This window comes from Urocitellus parryii, chromosome 15 (assembly GCF_045843805.1).
Source record: "Urocitellus parryii isolate mUroPar1 chromosome 15, mUroPar1.hap1, whole genome shotgun sequence".
NCBI lineage: Eukaryota > Metazoa > Chordata > Mammalia > Rodentia > Sciuridae > Urocitellus > Urocitellus parryii.
In genome coordinates this window covers 41,974,378-41,993,065 of record NC_135545.1, presented here as the reverse complement: position 1 = coordinate 41,993,065, position 18,688 = coordinate 41,974,378, and the positions used below count along the sequence as shown (strand labels likewise).

General features: G+C 36.0%; 1 protein-coding gene across 3 annotated transcripts in view; it reads right to left on the bottom strand.

Moving 5' to 3' along the window:
- Positions 1-7,452: 7,452 nt before the first annotated feature.
- Positions 7,453-18,688, bottom strand: part of Cbfb (core-binding factor subunit beta) — a 51,905-nt gene continuing 40,669 nt past the window's right edge. The window contains exon 5 of one of the 3 annotated variants that reach the window (XM_026413283.2): positions 7,453-9,679. In XM_026413283.2, the coding sequence (XP_026269068.1) occupies positions 9,611-9,679 (69 nt within the window). In that variant the 3' untranslated portion in view covers positions 7,453-9,610. The remainder of the gene's footprint in view (positions 9,680-18,688) is intronic. The other 2 variants (XM_026413282.2, XM_026413281.2) reach the window with 2 other exon arrangements.

Here is an 18,688-nt window from a genome sequence, read left to right as displayed (position 1 = left end):
TAAGGCAGGACTTTACTACTGGGAATTCTAAAAGCCAAGAGCCCCAGAGGTCGTGAGCCCCCACATCTGCACACCACCTCACACACGTTTCATATGTCTGCACTAGGGAGAGTACACCACGCAATACACACTTCACATAGCTACACAACAGTCATCTTCCGTCTACACGCGTCTCGCTAGCATTCACTGGGCGCATAAGGTCACACGGTCTGAGACCCACCAGGAGAAAGGACGTCGAGTCCCAGAGCCCCACGGCCCGCGGGTGCCCCATCTCTCGTTGGGCCAGGACTGCTGTTGGTCGGGGGATGGATTCCCCCATCCAGTCACCCCTGAGCTAGCGTCAACCTGAAGAAGTTTAGAGTATGCTAGGATGCGTGGGAAGTGGGGGCGGGTTGGCTGGTGAAGACGACGAGGTAGAAAGGAAGGGGCCCTGGGCCAAGCCTCCTTTAGAACCACATCCAGGGGTAGAGAGTCACCCCTGGGCGGGATCCAAAGGAGGCCACATGTCACTGTCTCCCCTGTTTAAAAACCTTCTTCCTTGAGGGGCAGATGTAATGGAAATAATTTGGGTTCTGGTGGCTACGGAACAAAGAGCCTTGAATAAGGCTTTGCACCTCATTTGAACCTCATTCATTTAGCTGTAAAATAGGGTATAATCTCTCATCCCAGGGTGGATGTGCGATTACAAAGTGGCAGCAAAGGACTGACCTCAGAAACAGCCTTGGCTGTGTTTTCATTTTAGGACGCTCAAGTGTATGCAGCCCAAAAGTTCTGGCTGAACCTGCTGGAGGAATTCCTTCCTCATTCATAGATGAGGAAACTGAGGCACAGAGAATGCCAAGGATTTGATCAAGACCATTAAACATTGGCAGCAAAGTGTAACAGGGGAGATCCCATAAGTATTTGAAGTCACTGCTACTGGCATTAAAACAGAGTAGAATGTCCAATGCAGCATCATATGCCATAACAACAGAACTGGATCACTGGGATGTCCAGGAGGGAATTGGCTAAATAAACCCAGATGAGTACAATAAGATACTTTTAAAAAGTGAAATTCTCTATTAATTGATGTGGAAGGAATTCCAAGAGGAAAAAAAAACATATTTCTCTGTAAAAACAAAAGAAACATAAGCTATGTCAATAAGAAAGAACATTTCAGGAAATTGTTTTCAAACAAACATTTCAAAAAAATTGTCAATGCCCATATGGGAACAGGAAACAGGGATCAGGGGATCCTTATTTACACTCACCACGGCAAGTTTTAATAACACATGTCTAGAAAAAGTTAGTTGGGCAGCTGGGCTAAATAGCTTGAGAAGAGGACCTGGAAAAAAAAATGGCAAAGAATAATCTTAGTCAATTAAAAAAGTATCTGAATTGAACTTAAATCCAACCAGATTGGAAATAGTAGATCTATTTAAAACTCTAGGAGGGCCAGGTGCAGTGCCACAAGTCTGTAATCCTAACTACTTAGGAGGCTGAGGCAGGAGGATTGCAAGTTTGGGGTCAGCCTGGGCAACTTAGCAATACCACCTCAAAGTAAAAGATAAAAAGAGCTGGGGATGTAGCTCAGTGGTAGAGTACCACTGGGTTTAGTCCCTGGTACTGCAAAAATTTTAAAATAAATGTAAAAACACTTAAAAGGTCTTATTTCTAGTGAAAAAAAAAGGGGGAGTAGGTTCTGAATTGGGATGGGGTAGGCCAGATAGCCTTATATATACAAGACAAAGAGAAAGTCACAAGCCTCTACATAACAAAATGAGAATTATTTTTCAGTTTGGTAAACCAAATAACAGGAAAAACAAAGTAGAGGAAGCCCCTAAGAAATCCCCTGTTGGGATAATAGGGAGGTAGGATTATGTGAACATTAGCCAATAACAAGTTTATCTTCGCTTATTTAAGTGGGATGCACCAGGTTTTTGTAAGGTGAGTCTGACAGCTTTGGGATGATGGTACCAGGAAGTCATAATCCAGAGCCCAATACATCAAGTAGAAGCAGATGCTTCAGGTAAGTAGGCCAACTCAGAATGTTTCTAATGGCTATTCTCTCAAACTAAGGGTGGGGATGTTCAGAAATATTGAAGTGGCTGATGAAGAATGTATTCAGGAAGACAGGTGATCATAGTAGCAGTTCAAACCAGACTTACAGGGACAGCCTCAGGACACAGCACAGTAATTAACAGCTCATGGACTGAAAAAACGGAATCCCAGTTCTGTCACTTAATAATTCTGTGTCTTAGCCAAACTACTTCTCCATGCCTTAGGTTTTGTTATCTGTAAAATGATCATAACTACCCTCAGAGATTTGTTAGATCTGCTCTTATAAAGGTGCTTACAGATAAATGCTTTGTGTGTAACTGAAAATTTAAAAAAGAGACTTGATGGAATCTATTGGCAGAATTTTACAGATTGGGTATGGAAGATGAGGGAGAATGTGAGTCAAAAGTAAAGATATAGTTTTCCAGTTTGAGTAGCGAGATGGGTAGTGGTGTTGCTCAGAAAAGTGGCTTGGGGGAGAGGCTCCAAGGATGCCATTCCTTTCAGTACATAATACAACAGTCAAATGTATAATTTGAAGGCAAGAAATGTAGCAAGCTTGAGCTGGGGTTGTGGCTCAGTGGTAGAGTACTTGCTTAGCATGTGTGAGGCACTGGGTTCAATTCTCAGCACCAAATATAAGTAAATAAATGAAATAAAGGTCATCAACAACTAAAAAAACTTTTTAAAAAAATGTAACAAGCTTGAGGGCTGGGGATGTGGCTCAAGCGGTAGCGCGCTCGCCTGGCATGCGTGCGGCCCGGGTTCGATCCTCAGCACCACATACCAACAAAGATGTTGTGTCCGCCGAGAACTAAAAATAAATATTAAAAATTCTCTCTCTCTCTCTCTCTCTCTCTCCTCTCTCACTCTCTTTAAAAAAAAATGTAACAAGCTTGAAAGCCTTACCAAGAACACACCCCTCTCAGGGTACAGGATCCTTGAATGGTCTCTCCATGATGTTTCATAGTTAACAGACCAGTCACTTTTTTCTTTTTTTTCTTTTTTAGTTGTAGTTGGACACAATACCTTGCCCCACTTTTTTCTTTTTGAAGTGTATCCTGCATTTTTCCTGTCCTTATTCTCCCGCTATATATTAGCTCCTGTATATTAGCTTGGTAGAAGGCATATAATGAGATTCTAGAATTCTAATTCAATATGACTACTGGGGACTTGTCTGTCTTAAGTATATTTTTCTTGAAAAGAGTAAGGTCCTGTGTTCCTTCAACCCTGTCACTGCTAGGGATTGAATCTAGGCTCTTGAACATGCTGGGCAAGTACTCTACTATTGAATTACATCCCAGCCCCAAATACTTAATCATTGAAATAGGAATTCATGGTAACTATTAGTTATTCATAAATATTGACTCCCTTCTGGGCAAAAAGTAGGCCTGCAGTTCCATGCAGAGCTTAAGCTGGGTGTGGTTGTGTCTAGCTTGGTCCATTGAAAACAGAGGACATGTGTCAATTTCAGGTGAGTTTCCAAAACCAGTACTTCTTTCATGACACTATTTTCTTGGTTCTTTCACAATGGCTGTCCATGTTCCAGTACTGCTGTCAGCCTAGGTGAACGACTGATTTAATTCATCACATAAAGGATAATTTTTTTTTTTTTTTTTTGGTACTAGGGATTGAACCCAGGGGCACTTAACCTTTGAGCCACATCCCCAGCACTTATTTTTGAGACAGGGTAGCTTAGGAACTTGATAAGTTGCCAAGGCTGGCTTTGAATTTGCAATCCTCCTGATTCAGTCTCCCAAGCTGCTGGGATTACAGATGTGCGCCACTGAGCCCAGCACATAAAGGATAAATCTTTTAAATCAATTAAAAATATTTTTTTGTGTGTTTTAAGGCAATACAACCAGCCTGTTCTGACTATAAGAGAAATGAAGAAATCTAAAAATTCTGTTCCCTATACTTTTCCTCTCAGCTCTGAAATGTCTCCAAGCCCACTAGGCTAACCTTAAGTCTCCCTACCAGGTCACCTTATGGTCAGGTGCAACAAAGTTATTGCTTCTAGCCTTCTCTTTAATCAACCAAAATGGATTTTCTCAATTGCTCATTCCATCAAGCTTACAACCCCTCTGTGGCTTCTGGTTCACCCTTAGCAATGATCCCAATGTTTTCATATGGCTAGCAAAGCCAGTTCAGCACTACTTGTGACTTCTACCCTGGTCTCTGCTAACGCTTTTGGATTCATTTCACTACTGCAACCCCTTCAAATTCCATGTCGTGATCATATTCTGATGCTGTTTCTGAAACTGGCTGGTTTCCTATAATTCTTGTGTCAACTTTCCCAGCTGTTGTGTCTGCCACCCTTCAGATCTCACATATTTCCTCAGGAAAGCATTCCCTCCCCACCCACCCCCACCCAGACCATCATAGATATACTCTAACAGGCGACACTTCCAATATAACTTAAAAGGTTCCTACTGCTTTGGATCAGTTTTGGGGCCAGACTGTAGCTTCTCTGAGGAGCACCAACCGTGTTTATTTTGGGCAATGGATATGTATTAATTCCCTTAAATGATCCTAGGAGATAAAAATTCATGTTTTGTTTTAATTTTTTTAACAATTGAGCCTCAACATTTTCCATTATAATTTTTTCCTTCCATTTTAATGATCCATGTACTTACCCACTTATAAGATTTTCTTTAGGATTATCTAGTAGTCACATTAAAATGAAAAAAATTTAAATAATGTATTTAACTCAATGTATCAAATACCAATATTACCCAGTACATTAAAAATAATTTTAATATGTAGTCAAAATTAAAAACTAGTGAAAAAACTAGTGAGATTATTTTCTCTTTTATATACTAAGTCTTTGGTATCTGATATTTTATACTAACAGTACATCACAACTTGGGCACTAAATTTGCAAAGGTTGAAGTGAAATGTAGTTTCCCTAAAACAATAAGTTTTAACAGAAAAATACTTTCTTATTAATTATAGATGGACATCTTTATTATTTTTAAAATATTTTTAGTTATAATTGGACACAATACTTTTATTTATTTTTATGTGGTACTGAGGATCAAACCCAGTGCCTTGCATGTGCTAGGCAAGTGCTCTACCACTGAGCCAAGAACCCCAGGCCACCACTTCAATTTTTACAAAGTTTAACAAACAATAAATTCAGTTCTTCAATTGTATTAATCTATTTCATGTGCTCAATAGCCACCATACCATACCAGAAGTGTGGACATATATTATCTCCTATAATAAAAAAATTTCCACTTTATATTACTCATATTTCCCTAAACTTTCTGAAACCCGAATAAGGCGCATATATATATATATATATATATATATATATATATATATTTTTTTTTTAACTGGGAATTGAACCCTGGTGTACTTAACCACTGAGCCACATCCCCAGCCCATTTTATATTTTGACACAGGACCTCACTAAGTTGCTGAAGCTGACCATTTGAACTCGCCATTTTCCTGCCTCAGTATCCTGAACCACTGGGACTGCTAAGGACAATAATAACTGAGTCACTTGTTTTGAAGTATCCTATATGTAAACATACAAAGCTGCAATTTCCATCATTGATTCCATCCAACATTTGAACTCTGGAACATTTTTGAAATGCCTTGAATTATGGTGGTGAAGCAAGAAAAGGAGCTGATGGAATCTAAGGGAAATCATTCTCTGAAATCTACCTCTAAAAGATTATAACATTACATTTAAAAAATGTTTTGAAGATTAAAACACCAAAGTTGTCTTGTAAATACTTGTGTGTGTGTATATATGTGTATGGTAATATGGCTATGGTGGTTTAAAAAACATGTCCACAAATTCTTTGACATCTCTCCCTTCAGGAGATGCTTAATGCTCCTCCCCTTTGAGTGTGGGCCAGATATAGTGACTCAATTTTAATGAGAACCTAGGGAAGTCTAAGATTAAGTTATTTAGAAGACTGTAGTTTTCATATTGGACAAATGATGTCTTGGTTCATTTGCCCTAGGGGAAGCCTATTGCCATATTATTAGCTGTGCCATGGAGAGACTCACATGGCAAGGAATTGAAGGTTTCTGTCTTAACTCTTAGTAAGGAACCAAATTATTTGTCTAACAGACTGCCAGAAACTGAGGGCAGTCAATTACCATCAGTAAGGATGGAAGAGGATTTTTTAACCAGTTAAATATTCAGATGACTGTGGCCTGGGTTAACTCTAACCTGAGACCCAAAACCAGAACTACTGAACTTAGCTACTTCTAGATTGCTGACCTGCAAAACTGAGATAATCAATATTTGCTTTCATCTGCCAAATTCTGGGGTAATGTGTTATTCATATTCACATGCAGCAATGGATTAGAGCTTATAGTTTGAAAAGCTCCCCATTGCCAAATGAAGCATAAATTAAGTAAGGTATTTGTCACAAAGCAACCCAAAATAAGCATATCCTAATATCTGTTTCTACAAGTGATATACTAACTAAAATCATGGTGTTACTAATCAGTTTTTAAAATTAAGCCTCAGAATATGAATCCTACTTGTTGGAATTTCCTTAATGTTTTGATTCAGCATTTAAAGGTACTTTGGTTATTTGCAGTAAATCTGATAAATAAGTAAATGTGTTCATTATTGATCAAGTGAAAGTCACATTTCTAAAGCAAAAGGCTTATTTTTATAGTTTAAGAAAATACAAGTCCTAAGAATGTATGATATAATGCCAACACAATAAAAATTAGTGTACATTCCTAAAACTAGCAAGATAGTACTAATCTGTGTGTATTATTATTATTATTATTTTAATATTTATTTTTTAGTTATTGGCAGACACAACATCTTTGTTTTTATATGTGGTGCTGAGGATTGAACCCGGGCCGCACACATGCCAGGCGAGCGTGCTACTGCTTGAGCCACAACCCCAGCCCCTGTGTGTATGTATTATTTTTAATATTCCCCTCAAGGGTCACTGCTTTACAGTTATACCTCATAGGAAGGGCAAAATCATGATATACATTTCATTTGAAATCACTTCATTTATTTTTATTTTATTTTTTGCAATATGAAGAATGAACCCAGGAGTGCTCTAGTGTTGAGCTACATCCCAGCACTTTTTATTTATTTTGGGACAGTATGGCTAAGTTGCCCATGCTGGTCTTGTACTTGAGATCCTCCTGCCTCAGTCTCCCAAGGTGCTGGGATTACAGGTGTGTGCCACCACACCCAGCCTTACCTCTACAATTTAAAAGCTGTTATTTCTGGCACAGAGGGGAAAAAGGGAGTTGGTGGGGAAATCTTCTTTGGAATTAGAAGAAATGACCACTAGATGTCACTGTTGCTTTTTTTTAATCAATAAGTCAAAAAGCAGGATCAAACAATAGAATCAATTTTCATGTCATAACTAACTCTGGGATAGAAATGATCAGATTACGTCAATAAAGAGCCAAGACCTATTTTTCACTACACATAAGTTTATTGTGAAAGTAAAACATGTAACACACAGAATGGCTAATGGTGGCATAAGCAATCTGGTAGCTTAAGGCAAGTTTTGATGGAGATGAATTTAGAAAAGCTGATACAATGATGTAATTTTGCTTAAATATGGATTATGAAAACATATCAAATTGCATCAATAACTTAAAAAAAGAAGTTTTCAAGGCCTGCACTACTGGAGAAAAAGGGCTTATAATCTTAATGCCAGCATTAAGACAGACAGAAGCAACACAGTACTAAACGACACGGGGAAATCCAGTATTTACAGAAGAATGGCAACAGGAACATTTATTTATTAACATTTGATCTTATACTGGTGGACTAAAAGCCCTTAGCTGGAAGCAATAGAGAAAAATGTACCATCATCATGTTATTAAAAAAATATTAAGTGCAGAAGTCAAAAACCAAGGAGCTCTGTGATAAAGTAACCTTAAAACACCACTGTAAGGATCACTTAAAAGGCGATTCCCTCAGGGGAAATTAGGGCACTGAGTGTGTAAACATGTGAGCTGCACAACACCAAATACCAACCAAATTCATTCATAGTACTTAGTTACACAAGATCAGCATGGTTTTTTATGATGTATTATTGTTTGTAACAATTTAAACACACTCCTTACCATGCATGACTTCAAATATATAACAAATATTTTTTATTCTGATACAGGATATCTGTTTATGAATTAAAAGACCTATATACATCGAAAAATCACACCTCCTTCATCAATCAAGTATATTTATATGCTTTTTAAATGCAATGACCTTATTCAGATTTCATTTTCTGAATTATGTGTCAGTTTTTCTACTCTTCAAAATAATGCCATTTTGTTATGATAAAATACATTTTTGCAAAAATTCAGAAATGTATTAACATTTAATGAACATGACCATGAAAAGTATTTGTAAGTTTGTGCCAAATGACTCAGCACTTTCTTCCAGTCTTGTATTAAAAAAAAAAAGTTGCACCCAATTTGACAGTAAGCCTATTTAAAAAATATTCTTAACTATTCATCTCAAAAGGTGCTAATAATAGTCCTTTTGCAAAATACCATATATAATTGTGAATGTTTTCCCCCAGAATAAAGAAAATGTATCCTCTGCACAGATGAACATTTTCTAAGACTAATCTTTCATTACCCAGTATTGTTTTTACAAAAGCATGCACTATAAAACACATAAAAGCAGCTATCTTAAACATGATTTTAATATAATATTACCTTTGTAGCTGATTCATCACTGTCTCCAGTTTAATATGTTGTTACATACATAAAGAAGCTCCAGTATCCCTTTTGATTGATTTAAAAAAAAAAAATCCCTGAATAAAACAGAAGCCAGCCTGTGACTTCTTTAGGCATTTCAGTAGAATGTTATCATCTAAGGAGAAAATCTCCACCCAAACTCATGATTACAAAGCAGAATCTAAAACACACCTGGGGCAGATTACAGAGTTAATAAAAATTTAAATTTTTTATGTTTAAAAAGGAAAGAAAGGGTGCTCATTATTAGCATTTAAAAGGATACTGCAACTTTAACAACTGTAAACTTTGTGGTAAAAGGCTATGGCAGACAGTTCTATGCTACTAGGTTTTTAGCTTGTAAATAATGCAAACGTATCAACAGTTTTTAAATGCAATAGACAATAAAAACAAAAGGAAATGCAGGAAAAAAAAACAAATCAAGACTGCCTATTTAAAAAGAAACTGTAACCAACATATCTAAAAGTATTAAAAAAAAAAGCAACTGATTAAAGAAAGCCCTCTGGATTAAAAACTTAAGTTTGTTTTAAAATGACATGAACTTTAAATTAGAATGGAGGAAAAAAGAGCTTTACAAATTGATAGTTTCAACTGAATTAAAATAATGCCAACAAGGTAAGCTTGCATAGAAAAAAATTTCAAATTATTACTGGCTACATGCTTTAAAAATTAGAAATGTAGGTATTGTATTATAATCATAGTGCAAAACCATGGCAGTTTGTGATGTCTTTTACTGCCTTAGGTTTGAGAAATAGACCGTAGTACCTCCAGTTATCACAGTTTCTGGTCTTATAATGAATTATTTCTGCCAACTAGAAGCAATGTGTATGTAAAGATGGGCAGCACATTTGCTGTGCTATTATTAACGAAGTTTGAGATCATCACCACCACCTAAATTGGAACCAGGACTAGGGTCTTGTTGTCTTCTTGCCTGAAATGACAAAATTGTAATTTGGGGTTAGAAAGTGGTTTAAAATCAAAATGCCAGATATATAAAATATGACATATAAAATATAAGCCAGTTACTTATAAGAAAATTTCCCAAAAAACTTTTCAATCAGTATTTGGCAAAAGAACAATTAAAAATTACATACGACATATTTTGCTAAATTTCTTAAAAGTCAAGAGTAAAGACCATTTTATTTTCAAAAGAGTATTATCATAAATATGTACTATGAATAAAAGAATAAAGAATCTGTTTAAGTTCAGGAACTAGAGGGTTTAACTAATGTATCCGCACAGCCAATAACCTTAGAAACAAACTTTTCCTTTTAGCAGTAGTTGACATTTATTGAGCACTAACTATATTCGAGGCCCTGTTGAGTACTCTCCATGAAAGAACTAATTTAATCCCTTCTGTCAATGGTAAGATATATGTGCTATTATTTTCCCCCATTTCACAGATAAAGAAATGGAGTCACAGAAAAGTAAATGGTCTATTGATTACACAACTGTAAAATATAACAATCCCATCTCTGAAGTAAATTTTAGAGATCTCTACTTTAAGAAATAAAAATTCAGAATTACTATGAATAAAATTTGTCTCATAAGTAAAAATAAAAATCTGGTATGCTTATAATACCCAGAAGTATCTTTATAAAATATTTAACAATCAAGAGGCTTGACAATTATAAACACTGAGGATTTCAAGGTTCACTGCAGAATGAATGAACACCCTATTTAAACCATCTATGGCAAACTGCCTAATAGAGAACATTTATAAATGTCACTATGCATGACACACACTGTAATATATAACATAGTGCTCCTTTTATCTACATGCAACCTTTTATTTCAGTCTCTTTCACAAATTCTAATGGGAGTTTTTCTACAAGCTTTCTTGAGTGCTTCCAAATGCTGGCCAAGTACAAATATCTATTTGTATACAGAAGTTGGTTCCTCCAACACAAGTTTTCCTATGGTAGATAATGGCAACACCATTTTACTGTTAAACTCCTAACATGTCTTTCTTTCATACCCAAGAGTGAATTCTTTTTTGTTTGTTTTCTTAATACTGGGGACTGAAACCAGGGGCATTCTACTACAGAGCTACATATATCCTCAGTCATTTTATAAGTTTTTTTTTGAGAGATTCTCACTAACCTACTGAAGTTGGCCTTTAATTTGTGATCTTCCTGCCTCAGCCTCAGCACGTGTCACTATGGTAGGCCCCAAAAGTGTATTGTGATGGCTCTACCTTTAAATATATCCATAACCTAACCACTTCCAACTCTCTTTAACATTCTCACCCTAGTCAAAGCCACCATCATGTTTCACCCGGATATTTTTTTCTCAGACAACTGTTATAAACTAATCCAGTAGCTGAGGCTATCTGCAACTACCTGTATAACATCTTTACCTAAATGGAACTGTATATTAATACCAACTAATTCTCCATTGTCTGTGTCATTTTTGAAAACTACCAGAAATCAAATTCTTAAGATCTAAAACAGTTATTTTATTAGAGAGAAACATCTTTGACCTTCAAAACAAGATCTCAATAAATCACATTTGTACTGTAAGATCAAGTCTGTTGCTTTTATTTTTAGGCACTGGGAACTGAACCCAGAGCATTGTGTATGCTGAGCATGCATCTACCACTGAGCTATACCCCCAGCTCTGAGATCAAGTTTTGTCAGAAGCTCCAGCTGTGTCATCTTTTAAGAGGGTTTTGTTATTTAAACAAAAATGACAGCCTCCTTATTTACTTTCGAACAAAATCCAACACTCACATCTTTGATTTTCCTTAAAATTTGATGTATTCCTCTAGCAGATTTTAACTATTTTTTGTTAGCAGACCCACAATGACTAAATATTAGCACATTCTTTTCAATTAAATACTTAAAGTTATGGAGCACAATCCCAGACTAAAAGAGCTATGGATGCATATGCCTCAAAAAAACAATTATGTTCCATACAGAATCAATGCTATGTATAAGGACAGATCAATTCTGCAGAATCAGAGATGGTGATATAAGCATCTGGTTTCAGTCAATGAAGGTTAGAAAGAGGCTGAGCAATGAAGAAACACTGAGAAAAATCAATCCTAATTACGTATTTATAAATCACTACTAACCTACCAATAATACTTTGGGAAAAGAATAGTTCAGCTTTTGTCTTGGGTAAGAGTAATTTTCAAATTATATTAATAATAATTGGATGACTCCAAACGAGCGACAAGGAACAGTCCCCAGCAGTTAGAGGTTTCTCTACTGGTCATGGCTACACAGAAATAGCCATATATATATATATTTTTTTTTTACACTATCATATTTTTTATAAAAACACGACCTTAGGAATATTTCTTATCCTCTCTTCATTTCTATTCTCACATTTCTTAGCCTCAGTTCTTCAAAAACGGAGATTCACTCAGGTGCAATGGACCACACCTGTAATCCCAGCAGCTCAGGAGGCACAGAAAAGAGGTTCACAAGTTCAAGGCCAGACTCAGCAACTTAGTGAGACCCTTTCTTAAAATAAAAAGAAAGGGGCTGGGGATGTGGCTCAAGTGGTAACATGCTTGCCTGGCATGAGTGAGGCGCTGGGTTTGATCCTCAGCACCACATAAAAATAAAATAAAGATGTTGTGTCCACCGAAAACTGAAAAATAAAAAGTAAAACATTCTCTCTCTCTTAAAAAAAATAAAAGAAAAAGAAAATAGGTAGCTGGGGGTTGGGGCTCAGTGGCACAGTGCTTGTGAGGCACTACATTCAATCCTCAGCTCCACATTAAAAAAATAAATAAATAAAGATATTGTGTCCATGTATAACTAAAAAAATATGAACAACAACAACAAAAAATACCAAATAGGGATAGGGATGTAGTTCAGTCATAAAGCACCAATAGGTTCAAATCCCAGTATGGAGGGGTAAAAATAAAAAGAATCAAGTGTACAGCAAAAATTAAAATGTATAGCACCTAGCACACAGTATACACCTGTGCTGTCACTGTTAAAATTCCTCATCACTTCCCAATTTACCTATGTGAACTTTTAAAATAACATTCTAAATGCTTAGAACAACAAACACATCCTGCAGATAGAGTAATTTTTATAAACTAAGTTGTAAAAGAAAACATTTAGCCTTCCTATGATAAAAGCAAATCAAAACTAGAAGAACACACCTCTTCCTTCTTCCTACCTCAATTATTTCTTCCACTTCTCATTCTCAGTCTTTCTTATTCTCAGTTCACGCTCATTTGCATTTTCCCAAAACATGTCCCAAGAAAGCCCAGTATACTGATGTTGATGTTTTTCTTACATAAGAGTGAGTATGTGTAGAGTTAATTGATTTGAAAACAAAGTCTTGGGAATTTAAAGTAAATAAAGGCTGAATTTTTTTTTTCTTGGACCACACAGAATTGAAGGCTTCGAAAACATGCAAAACACAAATACAAAACCCAGTGTTTTACGTTTTTCTATTTCCAAATAGTCTGCACATAAAATTATCCTATGATTTGCTGAGTTGTATTAAAACTCCTTATAGAACATAATTATTTACCCATTCTCTGACATTAAAAACAACCATTTATTTGCTAACACTTTATAATTTAACCCAATGAAAGCATTTTCTAGATAATGATAATTTCAGCACCCTGTCACCTTGGAGCTAATCAACTGCCAACAGTGCAACATAACATTTTAGGTCAAGAGTTCAATCAAGCTGAAGGTAGTCTCTCGAAACAGTATACAAGCTGCCATCAAACAGACAAGAGAGGCATCTAATTCATCTATGATTAAAGCACTAGGTTTGTCACAGTACTATTAACCTTCTTCTTCCTTCACAAAAACCAAAAAAAAAGAAAAGGCACTGGGCTACTTCTATATATAGACACCAATGGGGAACACTAAAGAATAGTAATGTCTAAGGCTATTTTTCCTTTTAAATTGTCTTTAATAAAGTACAGAAAATGATAAATTAAGTATATAACAATGAATTTGCAAAGTGAACATAGCCCACATAACTAACACCCAGATCAAGAACTATATGGTGGGGGGTAGTGGCTAGGAAAAAATAGTTACTTTGGATTAGGAAGGAGAGAGTGAAGGGAGGGGATATGGGGATAGTAAGGACAGTAGAACGAATTGGACATTATTACCCCATGTGCATATATGATTACACGACTGGTGTGATTCTCCATCATGTACAATGAGAAGTTATACTCCATTTATGTATGATGTGTCAAATGTATTCTACTAATTAGAACAAAAATTTTTTTAAAACCCCAACTATGATGCTGGGGATATAGCTCAGTTGGTAGAGTGCTTGCCTTGTATGCATAAGGCCTTGGGTTTGATCCCTAGTACCATAAAACAAACAAACTATATGTTTCCAGAAGGTATCCCTTCCTAGTCACCGCTCAACCCTGGAGTAACAGCTAACTCAGTCCCCCAAAGAACCAAGAAAAAATTAAAATTTTTGGTTGTTTCAAAAAACAAACTCACTGACCAACCAAACCAAACCAAAACAACCATGAGTATCAAAACAGCTTGGCAAAATGATATCTTTGAGTTTCATAGTCTGAAGTTAGGATATGCCTACTTTTACTGCTACTGAAGATATGTTTGGAGTCATAAGCATAGAAAGGTGGGTGAAGGGGTGAAGACACTACCTTTCACTAAGCTGCCATTCTAAGCACCTAGGTACTGAACTAGCAACAATTGTTGAGGTAGGTTTCATAAATGAGGCTGAAGGAATAGCAACTTTCCCAATGTCAGTCACATGGCAAAATAGTAAAGTTAGCAACCCATTACAAACCTTATGTTTATTCTACCACATCAAAGGCCCTCAAGTTATCTCTGCCACCTACAGGGTTCCTTAAAACACTCCAGGAACCCCAAAGGAAGATCAGAATAACCCTTACCTCTGCTTCATCCAGAGTTATGACCCTTTTATCTATTTAATAAAATGGGGCTCTGTATAAAATTTCACATATATTCCTTTTAAAAATATACACAGGCTGGGCACAGTGGCACACACCTGTAATCCCAGCAGCTCGAGAGGCCAAGGCAGGAGGACAACATGTTGAAACCCAGCCTTAGCAACTCAGTGACATCCTGTCTCTAAATAAAATACAAAAGAGCTAGGGATGTGGCTCAGTGGTTGAGTCCCTCTGAGTTCAATACATGGTTCAGGACAACAACAACATCAACAAAACAGAATGGTTTCACATTAAAAAAAAAATAGCCTATATGCCAGTTTACAGACAGAATATTTAAGAATCTTCTGTTTTTCATTATTATGTGTTAATACTAAGAACAAATGTTCTTTTTTTCCCGTAAACAGCCAATAGATGCACATGATATAAAATTTATAAAGTACAAAGAATATATAATGAAAAGTGATAACCCTCTCACTTTTGCCCTCAGATACCTGGTTCCACCCTCCACAGTGTACAAGTTTGTCTGTCTCTTTCTTTCTATACCAGGGATTAAATGCAGGGGGGCTTAACCACTGAGTCACATCCTCCGCATTTTTTTGATTTTCAGACAGGGTCTCACTAAGTTGTTTAGGACCTTCTAAATGGTTTTGAATTTATAATCCTTCTGAAGCAGGATTATGTGTGTGCACCATGCCTGGCTACAGTATCACTGTCTTACGTATCCTACTACAGTACAACTATGCATATTCAAACAAATATATTCCTTTTAAAAATATCCACAGGGTAAAATATTATATGCAGTATGTTGTATCTTTTGCACATCATTTTATTGCACACCAGTGATTTGGGCAAGGTTATTAAAATATGTTTCTTCATTTCACTATAGTCTTTCATCATCCAAATTAATAATAATCTGCCATTACCTCTGAAAGGTGAAGAAGATACTATACTACTGAAATAATCTTTTCCTTAAAACCTAGAAAAAGAAAATGCTAATTCCACCAGGAATGGTGATTAGAAAACTTTCTATTTTATCATCCGTAAAGTTTTGAAACATGCCAATGGAATTTAATAACTGATTTTTAGGTTAAAAGACACTGGTGGAAATCCAAACCCTGAACCATCAACCACTTGGAGTTCCGCTTCGCACTATTAAAACCTTAACTTTACACATACATTATGCTCATGAGCTGCACCATTACAAGTTTAACATGACAGGGCTGTAGGTCTCAGAAGTTATTCAAACAGTGGCAGACATCCTTAAACCTCTGTGTTGCCAGAATATTAGGCTTCCAAAGACCATTTACTAAGTTACTGCCACCCAGGAGTTACCAGTGTTCTCTGGTCCTTGTCTCCAGTCAGCCATCAGGACCACCCACTAGAACCAATATTATTCTTTTCTGCCTCAGCCTTTTCTATTCCAGGCAAAATGGTTTTTAACCTCTCCTGGCAGATTTTGCTTTTTCAGCCTAATCATCTTTATGGGTGGTGTGGAAATTAATTTCCCACCGCTAGGCTGTATTTGTGGAGACCTCCTAGTTAGAAAACTATGGTTTAAGTCCTCACATTTTCTTCTACTAACCAACTTGAAAGAGAGCAAGTCAATTAATTTTTCTGAGAGTCTTGCTTTCATCAATTATAGTAAGAATGATAAATAAGGCGATACTTTAATCCCTAAAGATGTTTAATTACAGGAGAAAAACATTTTTCTCCACCGTTCTTTTAGGAAAAAGAAGATAAACTGCAAGAATATAAGCTGACCTTAAGAAGTGTTTATGAGGGGCTGGGGCTGGGGCTGAGTGGTAGAGCACTTGCGTGGCACGTGTGAGGCTCTGGGTTCGATTATCAGCACCAAATGTAAATAAATAAAAATAAAGGTCTGTCAACGACTAAAAAAAAATTAATAAAAGAGAAGTGTTTTTGAGGGGCTAGGGATGGGGCTCAGTGGCGGAATGCTTGCCAAGTATGTACAAGGCTCTCAGTACAATCCCCAGCACCACCAAAAAAAAAAAAAAAAAAGAAAAAAGTTTATGGATAAAATAGCAAGAAAGAAAGAAATGAAGAAAACATATACATACAAAGTACCAAAAGGCATGCAAACCTCAAACCTCCCTACAGTGCATACTCTGGAGACAGATTCCAGCCCAATCTCCTAGATGATAGCTCTCTACAAGAACTGATGTTTCACATTACTGCTGTAAGGAACTATAAGATCTAAATCATTGATGAAAATTTAACTGTTTTCTCTATGCTCTAGTCATAATGCAGAGAAAGTGCCCTGAAACACTTAAGAGAACTAAAAGGATGTTCTTGCTAGCCAGATAATTCAATTAACTGGAACCAGCACTGTGGTAGAGCTTTTAGCATTGAAGAAGTACTTTAGAGCTATTATTTACTGTAGGCATACACATACCAAGAACCACACTAAGTGCTTTACAAGCATTTTTCTATTTAATTCTCACAACAATTTCTATGAGAAAACTGGGCCTTAAGAGAGACTGGCAAGTGATGGAGCAGAAATGTAAATGAGGTCTGACTACAAAGCCTATGCTCACAGTCACTGACCAAAAAAAAAAAAAAAATTAATAAAAAAACAATTTCAGCAACAAATTACTTGGCTCCTCTGTTAACAGTTATTGTTCACAGACACAGATAAGCTCCAAGAAGAGAATCAAACATTTTTTCAAGTAACAATAATATAAATTAGAAAAACCAAACAAGTTAAAAACTTCCAAAATAATTGTTTTACTAATTATCAAATAGTTATTCTTCAAATACATTAATTTAAGTCATGGTAGCTGGTTCCAGAAAGACTGACCATGCTCTGACTTAGTAAGCTCCCTTATTCCTTCATGCATTTGCAGATAGTGCTCCTCCTGTCTGGAAAGCTTTCCCCAGTCTGTCCAACTGGCAAACCCAAACTCTTCCTTTAAATCCCTGCAAGTGTATTCTCCATTGAATCTTCCAAGCAAAAGCCAACTTAAATGTTCCTCCTTCCTTTACACTGTTGCAGTCCCCTTTGAACCCACCATTATATATGCAGGCTGCTAAAGGACACAATTATCTGTTTACACACTAATTTTTCCCACAAGAATGATACTCAAGGACAGAAGCCCTGCATTTTTAACCTATGTATTTCCAGTTCCTAATGCAGAATCCAGCACAACACAGTTGGGGCTCATTACTTTATTACTTATTTAACTAATTTATATAAACCAACAAATTATAAATATTTAAAATATTTGCACCATTAATATGTATCATAACTTTATCCCACAAACTATCCTACAATTCTAGTTCTCAGGCAGGATAGGACTTTTCTGAAGATGTTCATTTAACAACAACTAAACACAATGTAAAAACACTGTGGTGAATAAATGTGAGGAACACAAAAATTAGGGGCTCTATCGGATCTCAATTAAGTGGAGGTCAGATATATTTATAATTGTTTCAACATACTATCCATAAGAATACTAACAGAAATAAGTAGTGCTATGTTTTCCACTAACTACAAACTGGAAGATGAATAAGAACAGTCATATATAACATTTAAGCTGTGCTTTGATAAATGGTAGACAAGTATATTCTATATCTAGTTGCAAATAGCATAAGCAAAAAGGGTAAGTGTAAGACAACAAATACATATCATACATTAAAAACTTAATTTTACAAATAAAAAATAAAAAAGGTAGCATGGAAGTTTGTAAAATCTTAAGAGAAAACAAGTATGTCACATATATCCTTCCTGTTTTCTTTTCCGAGCTAAAAAAAAGGTATTCTTGGGAACATCCCTAGTTGTTATCAGTTCATTAGACAAATAAATTCACTTACAAAGGACTATCAATCGTTAAAAGATGCTGAATCTATTTCATACACTAACCACTGAATAGGTTTTATTTTTAAATTTATTCTAAGCGGATATATTATAACACCACACAAAAGGACATAGTAACAATAACAGCTGCTGACATCTAGTCAGTGCCACATGCTCTACAAGTGCTTTCCCATATTAAAGATATTTAATCTTCACAATAACCCTAGAAGAGAGGCTCATTATAA